General features: G+C 35.9%; 1 protein-coding gene across 2 annotated transcripts in view; it reads right to left on the reverse strand.

The window, feature by feature from the left end:
• The window catches only part of PLPP1 (phospholipid phosphatase 1), a 112,292-nt gene that overhangs the window by 52,794 nt on the left and 35,381 nt on the right, over positions 1-24,117 (reverse strand). Inside the window, exon 2 of one of the 2 annotated variants that reach the window (XM_059061139.2) lies at positions 22,860-23,014. The exons of the other annotated variant lie outside the window; for it this stretch is intronic. Coding sequence (XP_058917122.1) covers positions 22,860-23,014 — 155 coding nt within the window. The remainder of the gene's footprint in view (positions 1-22,859; positions 23,015-24,117) is intronic. 2 annotated transcript variants of the gene reach the window in all.

A 24,117-nucleotide genomic window follows, 5' to 3' on the forward strand; every position in this document is an offset into this window, starting at 1 on the left:
AGAACCTTCCAAGACTGAACCAGGAAGAAATAGAAAATATGAACAGACCAATCACAAGTAATGAAATTGAAACTGTGATTAAACATCTTCCAACAAACAAAAGCCCAGGACCAGACGGATTCACAGGAGAATTCTATCAAACATTTAGAGAAGAGCTAACACCTATCCTTCCCAAACTCTTCCAAAATATAGCAGACAGCAGAACACTCCCAAACTCATTCCACAAGGCCACCATCAACCTGATACCAAAACCAGACAAAGACGTCACACAAAAAAGAAAACTACAGGCCAATATCACTGATAAACATAGATGCAAAAATCCTCAACAAAATACTAGCAAACAGAATCCAACAGCACATTAAAAGGATCATACACCATGATCGAGTGGGGTTTATCCCAGGAATGCAAGAATTCTTTAATATACGCAAATCAATCAATGTGATAAACCATATTAACAAATTGAAGGATAAAAACCATATGATCATCTCAATAGATGCTGAAGAAGCTTTTGACAAAATTCAACACCCATTTATGATAAAAACTCTCCAGAAAGTAAGCACAGAGGGAACTTACCTCAACATAATAAAGGCCATATATGATAAACCCACAGCCAACATCATTCTCATTGGTGAAAAACTGAAACCATTTCCACTAAGATCAAGAACAACACAAGACTGCCTACTCTCACTGCTATTATTCAACATAGTTTTGGAAGTTTTAGCCACATTAATCAGAGAAGAAAGAAATAAAAGGAATCCAAATAGAAAAAGAAGAAGTAAAACCGTAACTGTTTGCAGATAACACAATATTATACATAGAGAATCCAAAAGATGCTACCAGAAAACTACTAGAGCTAATCAATGAATTTGGTAAAGTAGCAGGATACAAAATTAACGCACAGAAACCTCTTGCATTCCTACTCCCTAAGGATGAAAAATCTGAAAGATAAATGAAGAAAACACTCCCATTTACCACTGCAACAAAAAGAATAAAATACCTAGGAATAAACCTACCTAAGGAGACAAAAGACTTATATGCAGAAAACCGTAAGACACTGATCAAAGAAATGAAAGATGATACAAACAGATGGAGAAATATACTATGTTCTTGGATTGGAAGAATCAACACTGTGAAAATGACTATGCTACCCAAAGCAATCTACAGATTCACTGCAATCCCTATCAAACTACCAATGGCATTTTTCACAGAACTAGAACAAAAAAATTCACAATTTGTATGGAAACACAGAAGACCCCGAATAGCCAACGCAGTCTTGAGAAAGAAAAACAGAGCTGGAGGAATCAGGCTCCCTGACTTCAGACTATACTACAAAGCTACAGTAATCAAGACAGTATGGTACTGACACAAAACAGAAATAAATATCAATGGAACAGGATCGAAAGCCCGGAGATAAACCCACGCACATATGGTCACCTGATCTTTGATCAAGGAGGCAAGAATATACAATGGAGAAAAGACAGCCTCTTCAATAAGTGGTGATGGGAAAACTGGACAGCTACATGTAAAAGAATGAAATTAGAACACTCCCAAAGACCATACACAGAAATAAACTCAAAATGGATTAAAGACCTAAATGTAAGGCCAGACACTATCAAACTCTTAGAGGAAAACAGGCAGAACACTCTATGACATAAATCACAGCAAGATCCTTTTTGACCCACCTCCTAGAGAAATGGAAATAAAAACAAAAATAAACAAATGGGACCTAATGAAAGTTAGAAGCTTTTGCATAGCAAAGGAGACCATAAACAAAATGAAAAGACAACCTTCAGAATGGGAGAAAATATTTGCAAACGAAGCAAGTGACAAAGGATTAATCTCCAAAATATACAAGCAGCTCATGTAGCTCAATATCAAAAAAATAACCCAATCCAACAATGGGCAGAAGACCTAAATATACAGATTGCCAACAAACACATGAAAGGATGCTCAACATCACTAATTATTAGAGAAATGCAAATCAAAACTACAATGAGGTATCACCTCACACCAGTCAGAATGGCCATCATCAAAAATCTACAAACAATGAATGCTGGAGAGGGTGTGGAAAAAAGGGAACCCTCTTGCACTGTTGGTGGGAATGTAAATTGATACAGCCCCTATGGAGGACAGTACGGAGGTTCCTTAAAAAACTAAACATAGAACCACCGTATGACCCAGCAATCCCACTACTGGGCAAATACCCTGAGAAAAGCATAATTCAAAAGAGTCATGAACCACAATGGTCACTGCAGCACTATTTAGAATACCCAGGACACGGAAGCAACCTAATTGTTCACTGACAGATGAATGGATAAAGAAAATGTCGCACATATATACTATGGTGTATTACTCAGCCATAAAAAGAAATGAAATTGAGTTATTTGTAGTAAGGTAGATGGACCCAGAGACTGTCATACAGTGTGAAGTCAGTCAGAAAGAGAAAAACAAATACCGCATGCTAACACATATATATGGAATCTACAAAACAAAAACAATTTTAAAAGGTTCTGAAGAACCTAGGGTCTGGACAGGAATAAAGATGCAGACGGAGAGAATGGACTTGAGGACCCAGGGAGGGGGAAGGGTACGCTGGGACAAAGTGAGAGAGTAGCACTGACATATATACACTTCCAAATGTAAAACAGATAGCTAGTGGGAAGCAGCTGCACAGCACAGGGAAATCAGCTCCGTGATTTGTGACCACCTAGAGGGGTAAGATAGGGAGGGTGGAAGGGAGACGCAAGAGGGAGGGGATATGGTGATATATGTATACGTATAGCTGATTCACTTTGTTATACTGCAGAAACTAAAGCAAATTATATTTGCTTTATAATATAATTGTAAAGCAATTATATTCCAAGGAAGATGTTAAAAAAGAAAACAACAGAAGAGTTCAACACCAGGAAACCAGCTTTAGAAGAAATGTTAAAGGGACTTCTCTAAGTGGAAAGGAAAAAGCCATAATTATAAATATGAAAACTATGAAAGGAAAAATCTCATTGGTAAAGACAAATATATAATAAAGGTAGTAGATCAACCATGTATAAAGCTAGTAGGAAGGTTAAAAGACAAAAGTAGTAAAGTCATCTATATCCAAAGTAAGCAAATCAATACACAAAACAGAAGAATGTAAAATATGACATCACAAACAGTAAACGGGGGTTGGAGGAGGGAGGAGTAAAAATGAAGTGTGGTTAAAAAGCATTCAAACTTAACAGATCAGCAACCTAAAATAATCATATATATATATATATATATATATATATATATATATATATATATATATATATATATGGCCACATGGTAACCACAAACCAAAAATCTATAATAAATACACTAACAGAAAAGAGAAAAGAGTCCAAATATAACGTTACAGATAGTCATCAAATCACAAGGAAAGAGAGCAAAAGAAGAAACAGAAAAGAACCACAAAAACAACCCCTAAACAATGAACAGAATGACAATAAGTACACACATATCAATAATTACTTTAAATATAAATGCTCCAATCAAAACACAGATCACTGAATGCATACAAAAAGAAGAACTATATATAAGCTGCCTATAAGAGACACACTTTAGATCTAAAGACACACACAGACTAAAAATGAAAAGACAGCCTCTTCAATACATGGTGTTGGGAAAACTGGATAGCTACACTGAGAAAATCAAACTGGACTGCTCTCTCACACTGTGAACAAAAATAATCAAAATGGATTAAAGACTTAAGTGTCAGACCTGAAACCATAAAACTTCTAGAAGAAAACACAGGCAGTAACTTCTTTGACATCAGTTTTAGCAATATTTTTTTGAAGATATGTCTCCTCAAGCAAGGGAGACAAAAGCAAAAATAAACAAATGGGACTACATCAAACTGAAAAGCTTTTGCACAACAAAGGTAATTATCAACAAAACAAAAAGGCCAACTACTGAATGGGAGAAGATATTTGCAAATGATATATCTGATAAGGGGTTAATATACAAAATATACAATTCAACATCAAAAAAACAAACAACCTGATTTTTAAATGCTCAGAGGATCTGAACAGACATTTTCCCAAAGACGTACAGATGGCCAACAGATGCATGAAAAGATAGTCAACAACAGTAATCATCCAGGAAACGCAAATCAAAACCACAATAAGATGTCACCTCACACATGTCATAATGGCTATTATCCAAAAGAAAACAAATAACAAGTGTTGGTAAGGATGTGGAAAAAGGGGAACCCTCATGCACTGTTGGTAGGAATGTAAATTGGTGCAGCCACTATGGAAAACTATATGGAAGTTCTTCAAAAAACTAAAAACAGAACTACCATATGACCCAACAATTCATTTATCTGAAGAAAACAAGAATGCTAATTAGAAAGGATATATGCACCCCATGTTCACTGCAGCATCATTTACAATAGCCAAAGTACGGAAGCAACCTAAGTGCCCATCAAAAGATGAATGGATAAAAGAGATGTGCTGTATATATACAATGGAATATTACTCAGCCATAAAGAAGAATGAAATCTTGCCATAAGTGACAACATAGATGGACCTAGAGGGAATTATGCTAAGTGAAGTCAAACAGAGAAAGACATATGATCTCATACGTGGAACCTAAAAAACAAAACAAGTGAACAAGCATAACGAAAGTCATAGATACAGAGAACAAACAGGTGGTTGACAGAAGCAAAGGGGTTGGGGCAAGGAGAGAAACAAGTGAAGGAGATTAAGAGGTATAAACTTTCAGTTACAAAATATATGAGTCACAGGTATGAAATGTACAGTGTGGGTAATATAGTTAATAATTATGTTCTATCTTTGTAAGGCAATGGATGACAACTAGATTTATCATGGTGATCATTTTGAAATGTAAAGAAATATCAAATCACTATGTTGTATACCAGAAAGTAACATAATGTGATAGGTTGATTATACTTCAAAAACAAACTAACAAACAAACTCACAGAGAAAGAGATCAGATTTGTAGCTATCAGAGGCATTGGTTGGGGGAAGGGGAATTAGATGAAGGTAGTCAAAAAGCACAAACTTCCATTTATAAGATAAATAAGTGTGACCACCTAGAGGGGTGGGCTAGCGAGGGTGGGAGGGAGACACAAGAGAGAGGGCTTATGAGGATATATGTATACATATAGCTGATTCACTTCGCTATACAGCAGAAACTAACACACCATTGTAAAGCAATTATACTCCAATAAAGATGTTAAAAATAAATAAATAAATAAAATAGCTAGCTAGTGGGAAGCAGCTGCATAGAACAGGGAGCTCATCTCTGTGCTTGGTGACCACCTAGAGGGGTGGGATAGGGAAGGTGGGAGGGAGATGCAAGAGGGAGGGGATATGGGGATATATGTATGCATATAGGTGATCCACTTTGTTATATAGCAGAAACTAACACAACATTGTAAAGCAAGTATACTCCAATAAAGATGTTTTTAAAAAAAGATAAATAAGTACTAGCGATGTAATGTGCAACATGATAAAGATAATTAACACTGCTGTATGTTATAAATTGTTAACAGAGTTCATCCTAAAAGTTCTCATCACAAGGGAAAAAATTTTTTTTCTATTTCTTTAATGTTGTGTCTGTATGAGATGATGGACATTCACTAAACCTACTGTGGTAATCATTAAAAAATAAAAATAAATGAAAAAAAAGAGTAGCATTCTTAATCTTTCAAGAGGAATGAAAAAGTTAGTCAGCTACAATGTTAGTATCTAGATACAAGGAGATAAATTTCAAGTTTCCAGTAATATTTTAAAACATTTGAGCACAGGGCTTCCCTGATGGCGCAGTGGTTAAGAATCCACCTGCCAATGCAGGGAACACGGGTTCGAGCCCTGGTCCATGAAGATCCCACATGTTGCGGAGCAACTAATCCCGTGTGCCACAACTACTGCACCTGTGCTCTAGAGACTGCAAGCCACAACTATTGAGCCCACGAGCCACAGCTACTGAAGCCCGCGCACCTAGAGGCCATGGTCCACAACGAGAAGCCACTGCAATGAGAAGTCCACGCACCACAACAAAGAGTAGCCCCTGCTTGCCACAAAGCCCACACGCAGCAACGAAGACCCAACACAGCCAAAAATAAAATAAATTTATTTTAAAAAGATAAAAAATGAAACATTTGAGCACAAACATTTTCACCTCAAACAACAATAAATATCTAGCCAACAAAATATTTATTAAAGAACAGGTTTATAATGTGGCTAGAACCTGAGAACTTCAGAGAATGAAAAACGGTGCTATAGGAAAGATATTTCTTACCAATAAAATATAACAAGATAAATAAATCTAATAACTCTTAGCCTACAGGTTCATGTTAAAAGTTCAGTAAAATTACACTAGGTGGGAAGGAGAAGAGAAAGGAAAGTAAATGGAAGAGAAAATCCTTACACTTCATTTTCACTATGAATTAGAGGGCTTTTTCCCTTAAGGTTCTCTATTAGCAAATGAATTAGAATTTAATTTATTCTTGCTTCATGTACCATTTATCTACTGAAGATGCAAATTAAAAAGGCAAATGGTTATTGGGTTTTTTTTAAAGTCTTTAAGATGCTCACAAGTTTCCCAAAGCTATATTTCTAGTAAATGCAACATTAAAAAAAAAAAATTAAACTAGAGCTGACTTTGCTAACTGACCCTTATACTACCTCTCATATCTGAATTCAGACTATCCTCTGATTCACCAAATTGTCTGCATACAGAGGAAGGGGTGAAATACCCAAGCCTTTAACACAAATACCACAGTTGCAGCACAAACCTTTTGCACTTAACAGTACACACTATGGAGGTGGATACTCAGATCTATAATTTTAATTGTCGCCAGCCCTATGCAATAACTAAACGCTCAGCCTTCAACTCTAACTCAAATTTATTTTGTATTTACAAAGAACCTCCACTTCTCGAATTCATTTTACTTGTAAGAACTCTATATATAATAATGGAAACTTTCAGTGTCTACAATGCATATTTCCAAATTGGCTAAATTTTTCAATTAGCATTTCTTTCTTTTGGAGTAAGAAAAGGTATGTAGTACAGAAATTAAATCCACATATGATTAGTGTCCAAAACTCAGTAGGCTTTCTATCCTTATTCTCAAGAAAAATTTGTATTAATAGACCTAAATATATTGAAAAATGTTCTTAAGCATACCCATTAACAGTAAGTTGTTTTTTTCCCTTGGACCACAAAAGAAATTACTCTTAGATTTTGAAAAAAATTTTGTGGGAAACAAAATCACTAACAAGTATAATTAGTCCATTTTTAAAAACAGGAATATTCAAGTGGGCAAATATTGAGTGAATCCATAGTGCAAGGAATGCTGTGAAATGATAAATAGAACACAAAGTTGAATAAGGCACAGTACATAATTACAGCAGAGAATAAACAGAGATACAAAGAGCTATGAAGTTTCAAAAGAACACGAACTGGTGAGGCTCTAAGTGGTGATATTCAAAAAGGTGCTGGTTATCAGAATCTCAGTAGAGGGGGTCTGGTATAGAGACAGGATTTGGGGATATAAAGCATCCCTGAAGTCACAGCGGTAAAAGAAATTGTGTAAGTGAAAAGAAGTGAAAGGCGAGACATGGGGCAATAGCAATATTAAAGTGGGGATGAGCACAGCAAGAGGATCCACTGAGGCAGCAGACTTGGTGGGCTGAGGGAAGGTCAGGAGAAAGTGGCATCATTGAAGCCAAGTCCAAAGACAGCATTTCAGGAGGTGGTGATTGGTCCACAGTGTCCAATGGGTTTTCAATAGCCAAACTTAGCAAAAGTGGTTTCAATAAGGAAGAAGGAGTGGAAACCAGACCACAGAGGTTTTAGTAAGAAATGATAAGAAAATAAGCATGAATCTACCACAAATGCACACTATCCTTCGGAGAGTTTAAGTGAAGAGATTGTATCACAGAAGGCCCTAGAAATGTTTTAAATTAATACTAATATTTGCAATCTCTCATATAAACTCATGAGATGTATACATCAAAGTCATTACCCAATGCCATTTCATTTTCACTAAATAACTAAACCTGAATTTAGGACCCCCCCTGCCCCCCGCAGAGAAGGATGGAGAGGAAGACCAAATCACCAGTTGTTCACTGACCCACTTAGGGTTGGAAAAGATGAGCTAGTCCAGAGTCCTGCTCTGGAAATTTTGGAACTAGAACAAAGACTGACTCAGTCAGAGCTGGTAAACAGCACTGATCAATGCACTAGAAGACTGGCTGGAGAAGAGGCTGAGGATAAAGCAGGTCTGCAAAGAAAACTGAAGTGACTAGTCTGACACGAAAGTGAGAAAAGGTGAAAGCAGCTTTGGTTCCCCGCTACCATAGGGCTGCACTGATTTTGCTGTCTGGGGGGTTGTTAAAGTACCTTGTATCCTTTCAACAAAACCCAATTTCATTTAAGCTACTTAGAAAGGGATTCTGCTCCTTGCAACCAACAGAGCCATAACTAAAACAATTATAACCATTCCCCCTACTTTGAGACCATGTAGGTTATTATTGTTTGATTACCCTCTATAATGCTATAATGAACATTTCTAAATACCAATCCTTGTTTGCATTTCTAATTATTTCCTGAGAATATATTTTATGTGTAATTATAGCAAAGGATATAAATGTTAAGGTCCTTGACAAACTGTTCCAGAAAAGTTTTTTTACACCACCGATTTATTCTACCAGCCACAGTAAACAAATGTTACAGAAATGCAAAATTTTAAAGATATCTGATGCTATCTTTGACATTTACTATAGATTTTAGGGCAAAAGTGAAGGGTTCCATTTACTCTTTCATCTATTCAAATCAAGTACCCTTTTCCTTTCACCTGAAAGATTACATTTCTAAAACAATCCCTTTTCATCATTTGTCAAATGACTGCATTTGTCATATAATGTTTCTCTTAATACTTCAGTTTACAAAATTCATTTTCATTTCCTTCTTTAAAACAACTTCATTGAGGTATAATTTACAAACCAAAAACTTTCTCCACTCTAAATACATAATTCAATGACTTTGGTAAATGTAGAGAGTTGTGCAACCATCACCACAATCCAGTTTTAGAACATTTTCCTAAACCCAAAAAATTCCCATGAGCCCATCTGCATTCAACCTTTGTTCCCACCACCAACCCCAGGCAGCCACTAGTATGTTTTCTATCTACACAGATTTGCCTTTTCTGAACATTTCATAAAAATGGAGTCCTACAATATGTGGTATTTTGTAAGTGGCTTATATCACTTAGCATAATATTTTTGAGGTTCATCCATGTTGTAGCATGCATTTTGTTCCTTTTTATTGCTAAATAGTATCATATTACATGTATATGTTACATTTGGTTTATCCAGTCACCAGTTAATGGATACTTGGGTTGTTTCCAGTTTTTGTCTATTATGACTAATATTACTATAAACATTCATGTGCAAGTCTTTGTGTGGACATTATTTTCATTTCAAATGAGTAGACTCCTAGGAGTGGAATGTCTGGGTCATGTGGTAAGTTTACGTTTAACTTTTTAAGAAACTGCCAAACTGTTTTTCCAAAATAGCTGCACCACTTTACATTCCCACATTTTGCTTTTTAATATGCCCACGTGGCTAGTTGTATTACACCATTTAAGAATCAGATTCTACGCATAGTAAACTCATACTCACCCACAAATAAATATAGCCTTCCACCTTCTACAAGTGAATATTTATCATGGTTCAAAAGAGAGTAAGTGATATATAACTCATTGCTTCCACAAACTAAACACACCAGAACACTTCTCCATCCTTTTACCAAAGACAGGAAAAGACAACATAAACATAAGATCATGGTCACACAACATCTTCTTCAATTTCCTCTTACACAAATAATAAGGATCTTGAAACCATAATATAAATGCTAACAACTGTTTTAGAAAAATTGGTGATGGAGTGTCCAGCAAAACTGAGAAACTATGGTTAAAAACTTTTTTACATGTTAAGGGAACTCTTCCAGTGGAAACTACACAAATGCCTCCAGGAAAAATTTTTGTTTTAAGTCTCATCCATGGTGTAGCATAGATGGGTATTTTGTTCCTTTTTATTGCAGAATAGTATTCCAGTATATGTATATAAAACATATCAGGTGCCCAGGAGAGAGTGGCATCTGTAATCACAGTCTTAAGAATCCATAATCACAGTCCATAATCACAGTCTTAAGAATGCAGGAGACTTAAGGAAGATGTAAAAATAATTGTTATTTCTGTCAACATTAAGGGACATTATAATTCAACTAGAGAAAGATCTCAGAGATTTCTCTAATAAAGAAGCAATTATTCAATTCAATTATTTAACAGTTAACTGAGTTCCTACTGCTCTGTACAAGGCACAGGCTTGAGTTGGGAAGGGACTGCAGGTAATGGCATGGGTCTTAACCGTGGTCAAATTCTGGACTTATTTTGAACGTAGCATCAATGGTATTTACTGATGGATGGACTGGATATGAGTGTGAGAAATGAAGAGTCAATAATGATCCTAAGATTTTCCATTTGGGAGACCAAAAGTTTAAAGTTGGATTAACTGAGATGAGGAAGACTAGAGACTGAATAGGGGGAGCAAGGAATAAATCCAAGAGTTCATACTTGGATGCATCAAGTTTGAGCTGCCTATTAGTAGAGATGTCAGGGAGGCAGTTGGATGTAAGGTTCATTGGGGGAAAGGTCCAGGCTGAAGATATAAATTTAACATAGAGGTGGTATTAGAGCCATGAAACTGGATGAGATCACCAAGGAATGAGTATAGAGGAGAAAAGAGGACCCAAGGACTGATACCCAGAGAACTGCAAAATTAAAAGGTCAGGAAGAAGAGAAGGAAATTGCAAAGTAGAATGAGAAAAAGCAGCCACTAAAGTAGAATTAAAACCAGGAGAGTATAGAAAACCCCAAGAAATCTATCCCAAAACTCCTAGAACTAATAAGTGTGTGTACCAAGATCATAGGATATAAGGTCAACCCATAAAAATCAATCATACTTCTATATAGTAGCAATGAACAATTGGAAACCAAAATTAAAAACAAACTACCGGACTTCCTTGGTGGCTCAGTGGTTGAGAGTCCGCCTGCCGATGCATGGGACACGGGTTTGTGCCCCGGTCTGGGAAGATCTCACATGCCGCGGAGCGCATAGGCCAGTGAGCCAGCCATGGCCTGCGCATCCAGAGCCTGTGCTCCGCTACAGGAGAGGCCACAACAGTGAGAGGCCCGCATACCACCAAAAAAAAAATACCATTTATAATAGTTCAGAAAACTGAAATACTTAGGTATAAACCTAATAAAATATAGGATCTGTATGCCGAAAACTACAAAACTGTGGTGAAAAAAATCAAAGACCTAAATAAATGAAAAGACATATCATCTTCATGGATTGAAATATTTAACAAAGTAAAGATGTCAATTGTGCCCAAATTGATCTATAGCTTTTAATGCAATTCTTATCAAAATTCCAGCCAGATTTTTTCATAGATAGATTTATTCTAAAATTTATGTGGAAAAGCAAGGGAACTAGACAGCTAAAGCAAATTTGCAAAAGAATAATAAACTTGGAGGAGTAATACTTCCAGAATTTTTTTTTAGAAAAATGTACTATATTTTATTTTTTCCCATTTGATTTTAAGCTACTCAGTATATCTTTTCTTACCACCAATATATAACTACGGTAATCAAGACAGTGTGGTGGTATAAGAGGAAGGAAAGACATATAGTATATCAATGAAGCAAGAACAGAGTCCAGAAATAGACCCACAAGAGGACAGCCAACTAATTTTTTTTATTTTTTATTTTTTACAAAGGTACAAAAGCAACTCAATGGAGAAAGGAGAGTCGTTTTAGCAAATGATGTTGGAACCCATACACACACAAAAAAAAGATGAACCTTGACCTAAACCTTACCCTTTATACAAAACTCAACACAAAATGGATCACAGAGATAAGCAGAACACAGAAAATTATAAAACTTTTCAAAGAAAACATAGAAAAAAGTCTTTGTAATAGGGTTAGGTGAAGAATTCTTAGACATAACACCAAATGCAGAGTCCATAAAAGAAAAAAATGTATATTCATAAACTTGATTCATCAAAACCAAAAACTTGTGCTCTCAAAAGATACTTTCAAGAAAATGAAAAGATAAGCTACAGACTGGTAAAAAAAAAATACTTGCAAATCTCATATTCAACAAAAGACTTTCTATACCAGAATATATGAAGATCTCCCTAAACTACACAGTTTCAAAAAATCTAATCCAAAAATGAGCAAAGACGCAAACATACACTTCACCAAAGAGGTATGCATGGATAGCAAGCAAGCACATGAAAAGATGTTCAACATCAATAGCCATTAGAGAAAAGCAAATGAAAACCCTAATGAGATATTACTACACACTTACAGATGGTAAAAATAAAAAATACTGACAATACTAGTGCTGGTGAAGATGCAGAACATTATACACTGCTGGTGAGAATACAAAATGGTTCAACCACTCTGGAAAACAGTTTGGCAGTTTCTCATAAATTTAAACATACATTTACCAAAAGACCTAGAAATCCTATTACTAGCTATCTACCCTGGAAAAATTAAAACTTGTATTCACCCAAAAACCTGTAGATACATGTTCATAGAGTTTTATTTGTAATAGTCAAAAACTGGAAATAACCAACATGTTCCTTAGTAGACAAACAGATGAAAGTAAGCTGTGATACATCCATATATCAGAATACTACTTAATAGAAAAGAAAAAAACCAACACACCATTGATGCACTCAACAATTTGGATAGATCTCAAGGGTTTAACTCCAAGGGGAAAAATAGCCAATTTAAAAAGGATAAATACTGTATGAATCCATTTATATAACGTACTTGATAGAATTATAGTAGGTATAGTAGAGACTAGGTTAGTGGTTGCCAAGGGTTAGGGATTGGAGGAGGATGTGACACAGCGAGATGGTAGGAGGGAGTTTTCATGTGATGAACAATTCTGAACCCTGACTGTGGTAATGGTTACATGAATCTATACAAGTGATAAATTTCACAGAATTATACACATACACAAAAAGAGTACATGTAAAAACTGGTGAGATCTGAATACGGTCTATATTCTGGTTAACAGTACTGATGATTTAACCATAGTTATGTAAGATGTCATCTTTGCGGGGTGCTGTGTGATGGGTACATGGGAACTCTGAACTATTTTTTCAACTTCTATGAGTCTACAATTTTTTCAAAATAAAACATTTCTAAATGTTTTATTATGGTGTTGAGAGATTCAAGTAAGATTGAAGAGCACTGGATTTAACAACTTGGAAATTGCTGGTGATTGACAGGAACTATTCGCATAAAGGTGGTGATTATAGAGTAGAATGCTTAAACTTCAGATTATGGATGGGTTTAAGTTATTAGAAATGGCATCAACTAGGATATGACATGGGAGGTAAATGGCTGAGGCAGACAAAGGACAGGATCTCTGAGGTAGAAAAGTTAAGAGAACTGAAAATTTCTTATTAAATTGGAGGGGGAAGAGCAGTTTATTCTTTTTTTTTTTTTTTTTTTTTTTTTTTTGCGGTATGCGGGCCTCTCACTGTTGTGACCTCTCCCGTTGCGGAGCACAGGCTCCGGACGCACAGGCCCAGCGGCCATGGCTCACGGGCTTAGTTGCTCCGCGGCATGTGGGATCTTCCCGGACCAGGGCACGAACCCGTGTCTCCTGCATCGGCAGGCGGATTCTCAACCACTGCGCCACCAGGGAAGCCCGAGCAGTTTATTCTTTAAAAATTCCCAAGGAAGCTACTGAAGTATATCAAGTACAATAAACGACCATGCATCCTTCTAGAGTTGCTTTAAGGTCCAGAGAAAAGCATATTTAAGCCCAAAATGAGTAGTAAAGATAGACAATGAGAAAAGATCAGGGAAAGAAATACAAGCAAAGCATTACACTCCTACATGAACGATGGATAATTGGCAGTGCCTTTCTCCAAAGTATAATACCAAAGCAGTTTACTATACTGGGAGTTAAATCAGTGAATTCTCTTCTTAAGAACAAGGACAGACTTTGAGATGGGTTAGGTGCTGGCATCAATGAAACAACAAACCCTCTTCTGATGGCTTTCTGATAAACCAAAAAGCATCCTTTTTATAGTTAGAGAAATATATATGAACAGTGACTTGCATAAGGTCAGACTGAATTTCAGGAGTAGGAGTAGGAGCTAAGAAACAAGATTCAAATTCAGATTTTTCACTCAACGAGTCTAGAAATTCTTCTAGGTGATAAAGTCAACCTAGACAAATAAGCTCCACTACATGCTTTGGTGGCTGCTATCACACGAACCCAAATTTCCCACCACTCTTCTCTAATCTAATCTTCACCACCTAGACTCATATTCACAACTTTTAACTGATAGAAGAAAACCAAAACAAAAGAGTTTACTGGATTTATCTACTTTCCATCAAAATAGACCCACACCACACTGAAAACAATGAGGGACTGTCAAAAAGAATGTGAACAACAAAGGATGCAGACTTTAAAATCCCAAATTGGCCTCTTAGTAGCTATAAAAGAGAAATTTTTGTGGTTTTACACCTGTTTTTGGACTATGAACAGCCAACACCAGTTCAGAGTGTGGTTCAGAAAGGTAACCTACTTTCAGAAGGCAGGTCCCAGTTGCTGCATCTCTGGCACCAGGGTAGGTAACAGCAGTGAGGAATCTTTTTAATCAGACTTTCCAAAGGCTGTCTTGGCTTAGAGGGCTGGGTGAGTGTGAGAGGAGGTTAGATTTGAGATCTTGTTAAATCTAGGGAAATATAAGCAGAAGGTCACTGGCAGGACAATAAGAGTGGGGAGAAATTTTTCTTTCTACAAGTAAACAGAATTTCATTTCTTGTCGTGTTAGAAACACAGGTTCATGATAAAGCAGTAAACTGCCATTTTTAAAATGCTATCTCATTCTCATTCTAAATATGGAAGCTTAAAGATAATTGACAGAAATGGTGGAGACCCTTTTAAAATTCTTATTTAAAGATGGAGCCCACAATAATTTGGCTAGAGTAGAATATTAAGTGATTTTCCAGAAAGCCAGATATGAAATATAAGCTATTTGTAGTTACAGGGAAACACCAAAATGTTCTTTACAGGATAATATTTTTTGCTCATACTTCACAATTACTGAATAAGGTAATATTCAAAAATCACTGTACTGCATTGGACATGTTCATGTTTTATGGCTTACATCACTAACCCTGCGCTCCAGTCACAAATGAGTTTGTTTCACATAAACAGTTCTAAGCCTACACTTTTAACCATAGGTCCTGCTTCTCAACAAAAACTAAACTTAGGATTTTCAAATATTTGTTTAAAGTAACCATATAACATAACTAATAAATAATTTTAAATCAGCTTTCATTAAAAGGCCCATAATCCCTTATTCTAAAACCCAAAGCCCTCAAAATCCTAGTTCTTTCATGACATTTGGCACCAAAGCCTAACCTGAACTTATCTAATGGCAAAACTTAACCAGAACAAATGAAGGAATGACCCCAGCCTTTATTTACCCCACTTATTTTGACTAGTCTTATTTCACTACATAAAAATTAGTGTCTTTGATTACAAGGTCTGTCCTAGACTCTGCTGAGGGCATTACATAAGGTGTATGAATCATATAACCTTTCAAAAATTCAGAAAGTTCGGGCTCCAAGAGTTCCGGGTAATGGACTGTGAACCTGTATTTAGATAAAATCTTCACTGTTAAAAGATGCTAAACTCAGGCTTCCTTGGTGGCACAGTGGTTGGGAGTCCGCCTGCCGATGCAGGGGACACGGGTTCGTGCCCCAGTCTGGGAAGATCCCACATGCCGCGGAGCAGCTGGGCCTGTGAGCCATGGCCGCTGAGCCTGTGTGTCCAGAGCCTGTGCTCCACAACAGGAGAGGCCACAACAGTGAGAGGCCCGCATACTGCAAAAAAAAAAAAAAAACTATGCTAAACTCAACCTATTATTTTTCAGAGAGCCAAAAAATTTTTAATGTATTATATAGATCTACTACATAATAAAACTTGAAATGGTAATGGTCCATTACATAAAATGAACTAAATATATCCCACACATATATTTTCTTAATTATAGGACTATGACAAGATTTCAGTTGCTTTTTTTATATAAAAACTGAAAGCTTGCACTGAATTTTTAAGTATATCATGTTTTCTAAATTTAAGTCTTCACTAGATATTGTCTTATAAGTTAAAAGTATTTTATTTATTTAACTGTCAACCAATTTTGCACTCCTTTCCTTTGGCAAGAACCAATGATCTCAAGTCAAAACAAATACTCTCATAAAATGAGTTAACAAATAGATAAATTATATGAAGCAAAGCCCTGAAATTTTACTCTTTACGTCTTATCAAGTTATCCTATTCCTAGCAACAAATGTATAAATTATTCACTATGAGGATAATCATCATTACTAATATTATTTAGACAAAGAACACTGACATTTCACCAGACTTTGTGAGCATATTTTTTTCTTTTCAAAATTTTTAAGATTAATATACTTTATTTCTTAATTTTAGGTTTATTAAAAAAAACTGAGCAGAGAGTAAAAGATACACTCCCTCTCCATAACTACCACCCTTAATTTCCTCTATCACGAACAATTTTCATTGGTATGGTATATTTGTTATAACTGATGAACCAATATTGATACATTATTATTAACTCCATAGTTTACATTAAGGGTTATTCTTCGTGTTATACAGTTCTATAGGCTTTGACAAACACATAATGTCATGCATCCATCATTACCAGATCATACAGAATACTTTCACTTCCCTAAAAATCCTCTGTATCCCAACTGTTCATTCCTGGTGGGAGGACAGATCCTCCCACCAACCCCTAGTAACCACTGATCTTTTTACTATCTCCATAGTTTTGCCTTTTCCAGAATGTCATATGGCTGTAATCATACACTAGGTAGTCTTTTCAGATTGGCTTCTTTCATTTAGCAATATGTGTTTAAGGTTCTTCCATGTGTTTTTATGGCTAGATAGCTGATTTATTTTTAGCTGAATAATATTCCATTGCATGGCTATACCAGAGTTTATCCATTCACCTACTGAAGGACATCTCAGTCGCTTCCAAGCTTTGGCAATTATGAATAAAGCCGCTATAAACATCATGTGCTGGTTTTTATGTGGACATAAGTTTTCAACGCATTTGGGTAAATACCTAGGAGCTCCATTGCTAGGTCCTATGGTAAGACTATGTTTAGTTTTGTAAAAAACTGCCAGTCTTCCAAAGCGGCTTTACCATTTTACGTTCCCACCAGCAATGACTGAGAACTTCTGTTGCTCCACATCCTCACAGCATCTGGTGTTGTCAGTGCTTCATATTTTAGCCATTCTAATAGATATGTAGAGGAATCTCACTGTTGTTTTAGTTTATAATTCCCCAATGAAGTATGATATGGGGCATCTTTTCATATGCTTATTTGCCATTTGTATATCTTCTTCACTGAGGTGTCTATTCAGACCTTTTTGCCACTTTTTGATTGGGCTGTTTGTTTTTTGTTGTGTTTTAAGAGTTCTTTGTATATTTTGGACACAAGTCCTTTATCAGATATGTGTTTTATAAATATTTTCCCCCAGTGTGTAGCTTTACACAGAGCAGAAGTTTTTAATTTTAATTAAGTACAACCTATTAATTATTTCTCTCATGGACCATGCTTTTGGCATTGTTATCTAAAAACTCACTGCCAAATCCAAGCTGCAAATTTATTTTTAATTACAAAAATGTTCAAGGAAACAATGTCACAAGTTCAATGAATTTATTAGGACCTAAAAAAGTAGAATATATAATAATACCCCCAGCTAGAGTTTTCAAAATAGTATTTATGAAAGAGGAAAATAAACTTATGAAATATTAACACAAATTTCACTTCACTTTTACCTAAAGTATGACAGATGACATTCCCAAAATAAGTTATACTGAGATACTCTGCCTTCAAACTCTTTGGTCCATAACAGAAAAACACAGATATTACCATGCTAGAATTTTCATGTATTCAGAGATGAAAGGTTTATTTTAAAATATATATATATGTATTTGGCCTATTTTATAAAAAGGAATTAATGAAAAGATAAATTTGACCTTTTTCATATATTTTAACATAACTGCATATTAACCTCATTACATCCATCAAAAATATTTTTGTTTGGTCATTTTGCCAGTTCAGTATTTAACAAATTAAAAAATTATGTCACTTCTGCTTGAAAAAGTGGCAGGGGTAGGGATGTAACTCTGAGTGCAAGTTTAGATGCTCTGTAAAAGGACTTAATTCCTGGTGGGAGGCAAAATGAACATTTTAATTTCAATTATCTTCTTTTTTTAAAATAAATTTATTTGTTTTTATTTTTGGCTGTATTAGGTCTTCGTTGCTGTGTGCGGGTTTTCCCTAGTTGTGGCGAGTGGGGGCTACTCTTTGTTGTGGTGCGTGGGCTTCTCGTTGTTGTGGCTTCTCTTGTTGCAGAGCACGGGCTCTAAACCTGCAGGCTTCAGGAGTTGTGGCACATGGGCTCAGGAGTTGTGGCACATGGGCTCAGAAGTTGCGGCTCGCAGGCTCTAGAGTGCAGGCTCAGTAGTTGTGGCACACGGGCCTAGTTGCTCCGCACCATGTGGGATCTTCCCAGGCCAGGGACTGACCCCGTGTCCCCTGCATTGGCAGGCAGATTTTTAACCGCTGCACCACCAGGGAAGCCCTCAATTATCTTCTTATCACATATAATTCACTGATGAAGCTCACTTAGTAGAAAGGGATTTTAGGGCTTCTCAAAAATCAGAATTCCCATCCAGGAATAACATTTAACCCACTTAAATCCTGCAGATTTGTCAAGATACATCAGTAGAAAAGTTAAAAGACAATGTCTAGTAATTTAATAGAGATGTACTCAGTGTGTGAAGCAACAGCTCTTGACCACTTAACCTTAGCAAAGGCATTCCATAACATTCCCTGAAACTACTTTTAAAAAGAAGATTTGGGGACTTCCCTGGTGGCGCAGTAGTTAAGAATCCTCCTGCCAATGCAGGGGATACAGGTTCGAGCCCTGGTCCAAGAAGATCCCACATGCCACGAAGCAACTAAGCCCATGCGCCACAACTACTGAGCCTGCGCTCTAGAGCCCACAAGCCACAACTACTGAGCCCATGCACCGCAACTACTGAAGCCCACTCGCCTAGGGCCCGAGCTCCGGAACAAGAGAAGCCACCACAATGAGAAGCGTGCATACTGCAATGAAGAGTAGCTCCCGCTCGCTGCAACTAGAAAAGCCTACACACAACAGACCCAACGCAGCCATAAATAAATTTATATTTTAAAAAAGAAGATTTTATGAGCAGAAATTTTTTCCTATGAATCCTTTAAAAAGCCACAGCATTTAGGAAACCAGCAGTGGAATTCAGTAAGCTTGGCTAATGTGAAACTGAGATTTAGTTTTCATTATTGGCAGTATATACTCAATATTTATATAACTTTTCTTTCCTTTAGATTCATCCAATATATTAAAACTTATCAAAATATTTTCAAGCGTTCTGTAAAATGGATGTACGACAAATACTTAATATACCAAATCTATACATTACCTCTTCCAATGGTAGTATAAAAAGCAGTTTTAAACAAAGAAAATGTTTGTGATTATAACAAATTACTTAGGGATGCATCTGGTACTACTTCATTTTGTGACAATTATATAAAAAAAGGGTGCTGGAATAAATGCTCATATGAACTGACTGAAGCAGTACTTTCCACAAAAACGTAGACAAAAAAATACAGCTCCACATCGGAATAAGCAAACAAGGAAATAAAACTTTTTTCCAACCTAAGAAATTAAGCTCCATAATACCATATTTCTTTCATTCCAGTAGACGTTTCTCCATATTTTAAGATATCTCTAATCAGGATATATGATATGATATGTATGATAGTGTTCCTTTTTTTTTTTTCCTGAAAAGCTATTTTAATGAGGTATCTGATATTAAGAGATGACTTGGAAATACAATATATTTCCAAAGAATTAAGCTGAATTTTCATGGTAGTAATTATTATTAAACATAAGTGACAATCTTATTCCATTTCACATTTAGTATTTTTTCATTAAATTTTTCTATCTATATTTATTAAACACCTATTATATACCAAGCAATGTGCTTGACACTAAGGATACAAGTGGAGCAAAACAGACCATTCTTACCCTAGCAAAGCTTATTGCCTTGTCCAATTGGGGGGAAACTGGGAAAAGGCAGCACAGCACTTACGTCAACATGGAAACAAAGGAGTTAAAATATTCAAGTGTGGGCAATAGGCCATTTTGATACCAGCTTTCTGGACTAGTACAGGAAAGGGTGGCATGAGAGACTTGTCATGCCATAAAACCCAACAAACACCAATGTCCTCCTACAGGTCAGGAGGGCTCTTATGGCCACTTTTGCCATATATAACACTTTACTTATATATTACTTTACAGCTTATAAAAATAAACACATTACTAACCCATCCATTTTTTCTCTTCATAGCAATTTTTTATTACCATTTAAGTAGCTACTCAAAATTTTTTTTAAAAACTGGGCCTCATTTACCTCCTTTGGGACAGTCACCTAAAGAAATTTGATTTTTCAAACTACATGCCAAAAACAAAGAACTTGAGAAAATCCATATATCCACAGTAAATGATCTCCCTCATCTTCCCTAATATTGCCAAATCTCAAACTTTAGAGATGCAGTATTATATAATAATTCAATCCCCAAAACTTATCCTGTCTTTTTCCTCAGACATTAATAAAGGGAGTAAAAGTGATTTTAAAAAAGCAATCTGAAAGCAATTAGAATACAAAAAATTGGGGAAAATATTTCTTCCAGGTTGTCTTTTATCCTTTAAAACTGTGAATATTATCTAACTAATACAGCACACTAATAATACTTGCAGCAATAATCTACATAATAATCAACGCTAGAAAAATACTTGTGCTGAAATACAAAATCCTGGGGGTTTTTTTGTTGCATTTACACACACCACAACAGTTGAAAAGGATAATCCAAAGTCCATTACTCTAAATTTTGGTTTAAAAGGCTACTAACATTTCTGTGTTTTTTACAATAATCACCAAGAATGATGTCGCTAAAATCCCCAATCAAAAATGGGAGTAATCCACATCCTAGAGTAAGAGAATTTTAATAGGCAAACACTTCATACAATGGAGACATAATAGGATTTCAAATAACACATTTTTAATGAACTTAGAGTAAAGGTTTTTTTGCACATTAAGATATGTTTAGGGCTTCCCTGGTGGCTCAATGGTTGAGAATCCGCCTGCCGATGCAGGGGACACGGATTTGTGCCCCGGTCCGGGAAGATCCCACATGCCGCAGAGCGGCTGGGCCCGTGAGCCATGGCCGCTGAGGCTGTGCGTCCGGAGCCTGTGCTCCGCAATGGGAGAGGCCACAACAGTGAGAGGCCCGCGTACCACAAAAAAAAAAAAAAAAAAGATATGTTTACATAAATGTTCTTCCATCTATCTATATGCTTTCCTGCACATTGTTTCATAAGCCTGGTGGCTAAAATAGAGGTTACCAGTTATCACGGAGTTTACTTCTTAGGAAAAAAGTAAAATTTCCTTAAACTGACCCCAAATTTTCCTTCCATTTTACTCCTATAAAAGTGGCTTTAATCAAATTAGGATGTATAGACTGCATGTGGAAATATTTAATATATCTTGAAACATAACTAAATCCAAGTCCCCTTCACCTTCAGAATACTGTGCTAAAGACATCACCAAAAAATAAAAAAATAATTTGCTAGCCAAAAAAGGCAAATATGAACTGAACTCAGATATGAACTGAAAAACCAAAGAACAAGGCTATTATTCTTAGCCAATTTGGGGACAAAATAGGGAAAGAAAAGCCAGTCTGTCCTACTGTGGAAATAAGGTATCAGTTTGCTAAAACAGTAAAAAAAAAAAAAAATGTAAGTCAACTATCTGGGGAAGGCAACTGATGAGAGACAGGCTGTCGAAAGAGAAGGATGGCATGATCTGCTGGACTCCCAAGACACTCAAGGAGGTAAATCTGTATTCTGCTTCTTCTCATCCATTTCCAACTCACACAGAGAGACACAGGGCAAGGTGCAGGAATCCGAACAAAGGATAGAGAAAGTAAGCACAATATCCCAAGTGCCAACCTTAAGCTAGTTTGTGAAATTTAACCTAGAAGCAAAGTGTCCAGTTATTTAAAGTAATGAAACCCAATATTAACCTACAAACTGATGAATAGTACAACTTAAAAAACAGTGATATAGTTTTGATATATTCTGAGGATCTTCTTTTGCATATGTATTTACATTCTTTCTGATGAGCTGTATTCTCAAATTTAACAAATAAATCTACCTCCTTTTTTGTGGCCTCAATTTCCATTTAACATGATAAAACAAGCATAATCTTAGTTTCAGCTCTGCCATAAAATAGCTTACTGGGCTTGAGCAAGTATCTGGGCCTAAGTTTCTTCACTTGTCTACTGAAAAGTGTTGATCCAAAATGACTTAAATGAACTCTTCATTCTAAAATAATCATTCTATAATTCTTTATGATGACATCAAGTTATTTGGGGCAATATCTCCCTTTAACTGGAGAAACACTGCCCTGGACTGAAGCAGTGGCTATATTCTTTAAGCAATCATTTACCACACCAACACTGGTGACGACAGTACTATGGATTTACCCCCACCCCAATTCGATCACTTCATAAAACCTCCAGCACAACAAACCCATCACTACCTACTTATTCATTTACTTACACAGGAAATGGGTAAACCAAGCCCCACTGTGTTGAGGACAGTGGTTGTGACGGTACTGTCATGGTACGGATACTGGATGCTGTTGTCTTTACAGAAAAAGCCTCTCTGAAATGGATATATTTGGCCCAAATTTAGAACAGCCATAGGCATGGAAGCTGTTAGGGAAGGGAAAAAAAGATACACATGGTTAAATTCAATTCACTTCATTAGGAAGTAAAGTCTACTGAATGGGATGCAACTCTTAACCGTATTTTGCCCTTTCTGAAAAAAGATCACTATTCCATTACATCCAAGAGTAAAGACTGAGGAAACCATGCATCATTAGCTTGTCCACATCAGCCCTGCCTTTATCAAGTTTAAATTCTCTTACTTGCATTGACCTCTGATTTTAGGGACAATCAATAAAGGAAACCCCAAGGGAAGACAGCAACATTAGCCCATGAAAAAATAAAGTTGAGAAAGCAGGAAAGTTTTGTATTTTACATGTTGTATATAATTCATTTTTAACTGAATTGCTCAATACATTAAATATGTTTAAGAAAAAAAGCAAAACTCAGTAAATACATTTAATAATCAATAATACATCATAACAGCCAAATGCAGTCAAGGAGGGAAAAGATACAAAATTTTGTTTCCTATTAAAATTTGAATTAATAGGGTTAGAAAAATAGAAACTGTAAGTATATTTGATAATAAGAACAGAAACAAGCCCTTTGTTTTCCAAAGACAAATTAAAAATGGTTTTTATTAGCCCTGGCAAGGCTCCAAAATCACTTTAACAAGTTATACAGGAATAATGTTCATTTGAAATTTTTCACCCAAATAAAATGAAAGACCAAAGAGAAGTTAAATAAATTAGTAATTTCTTAGTATGTTTAAATTTACCACACTTTTAGGCTTTGTTTTATACATTCAAACAGTCAAGCATCTACTTACTATATCCTTGATACTAGAGTATGCCATACATAGAGGAGACAATTAGTGTACAACGAGCACTCGGTTCAAGAGGCTAAATTGTACATGTAGCAACAGAAGGCATACTCAGGAAGCAGTTTTAAAAGTAATAATACTAAGACAGATTTTTGAGGGATGATGAAATTGTTCTATATCTTGATTGTGATGGTAATTCCACAACTCTAAGTATTTGTCAAAACTCACAGAACTGTACCAAAAAAAATGTACATCTTACTGTATGTAAATGTTAAAAGGAATACCATAAAAGAGAAAATATGACTAATTTCTAAAATGATATAAAAGG

This window comes from Kogia breviceps, chromosome 4, assembly GCF_026419965.1.
Source record: "Kogia breviceps isolate mKogBre1 chromosome 4, mKogBre1 haplotype 1, whole genome shotgun sequence".
NCBI lineage: Eukaryota > Metazoa > Chordata > Mammalia > Artiodactyla > Physeteridae > Kogia > Kogia breviceps.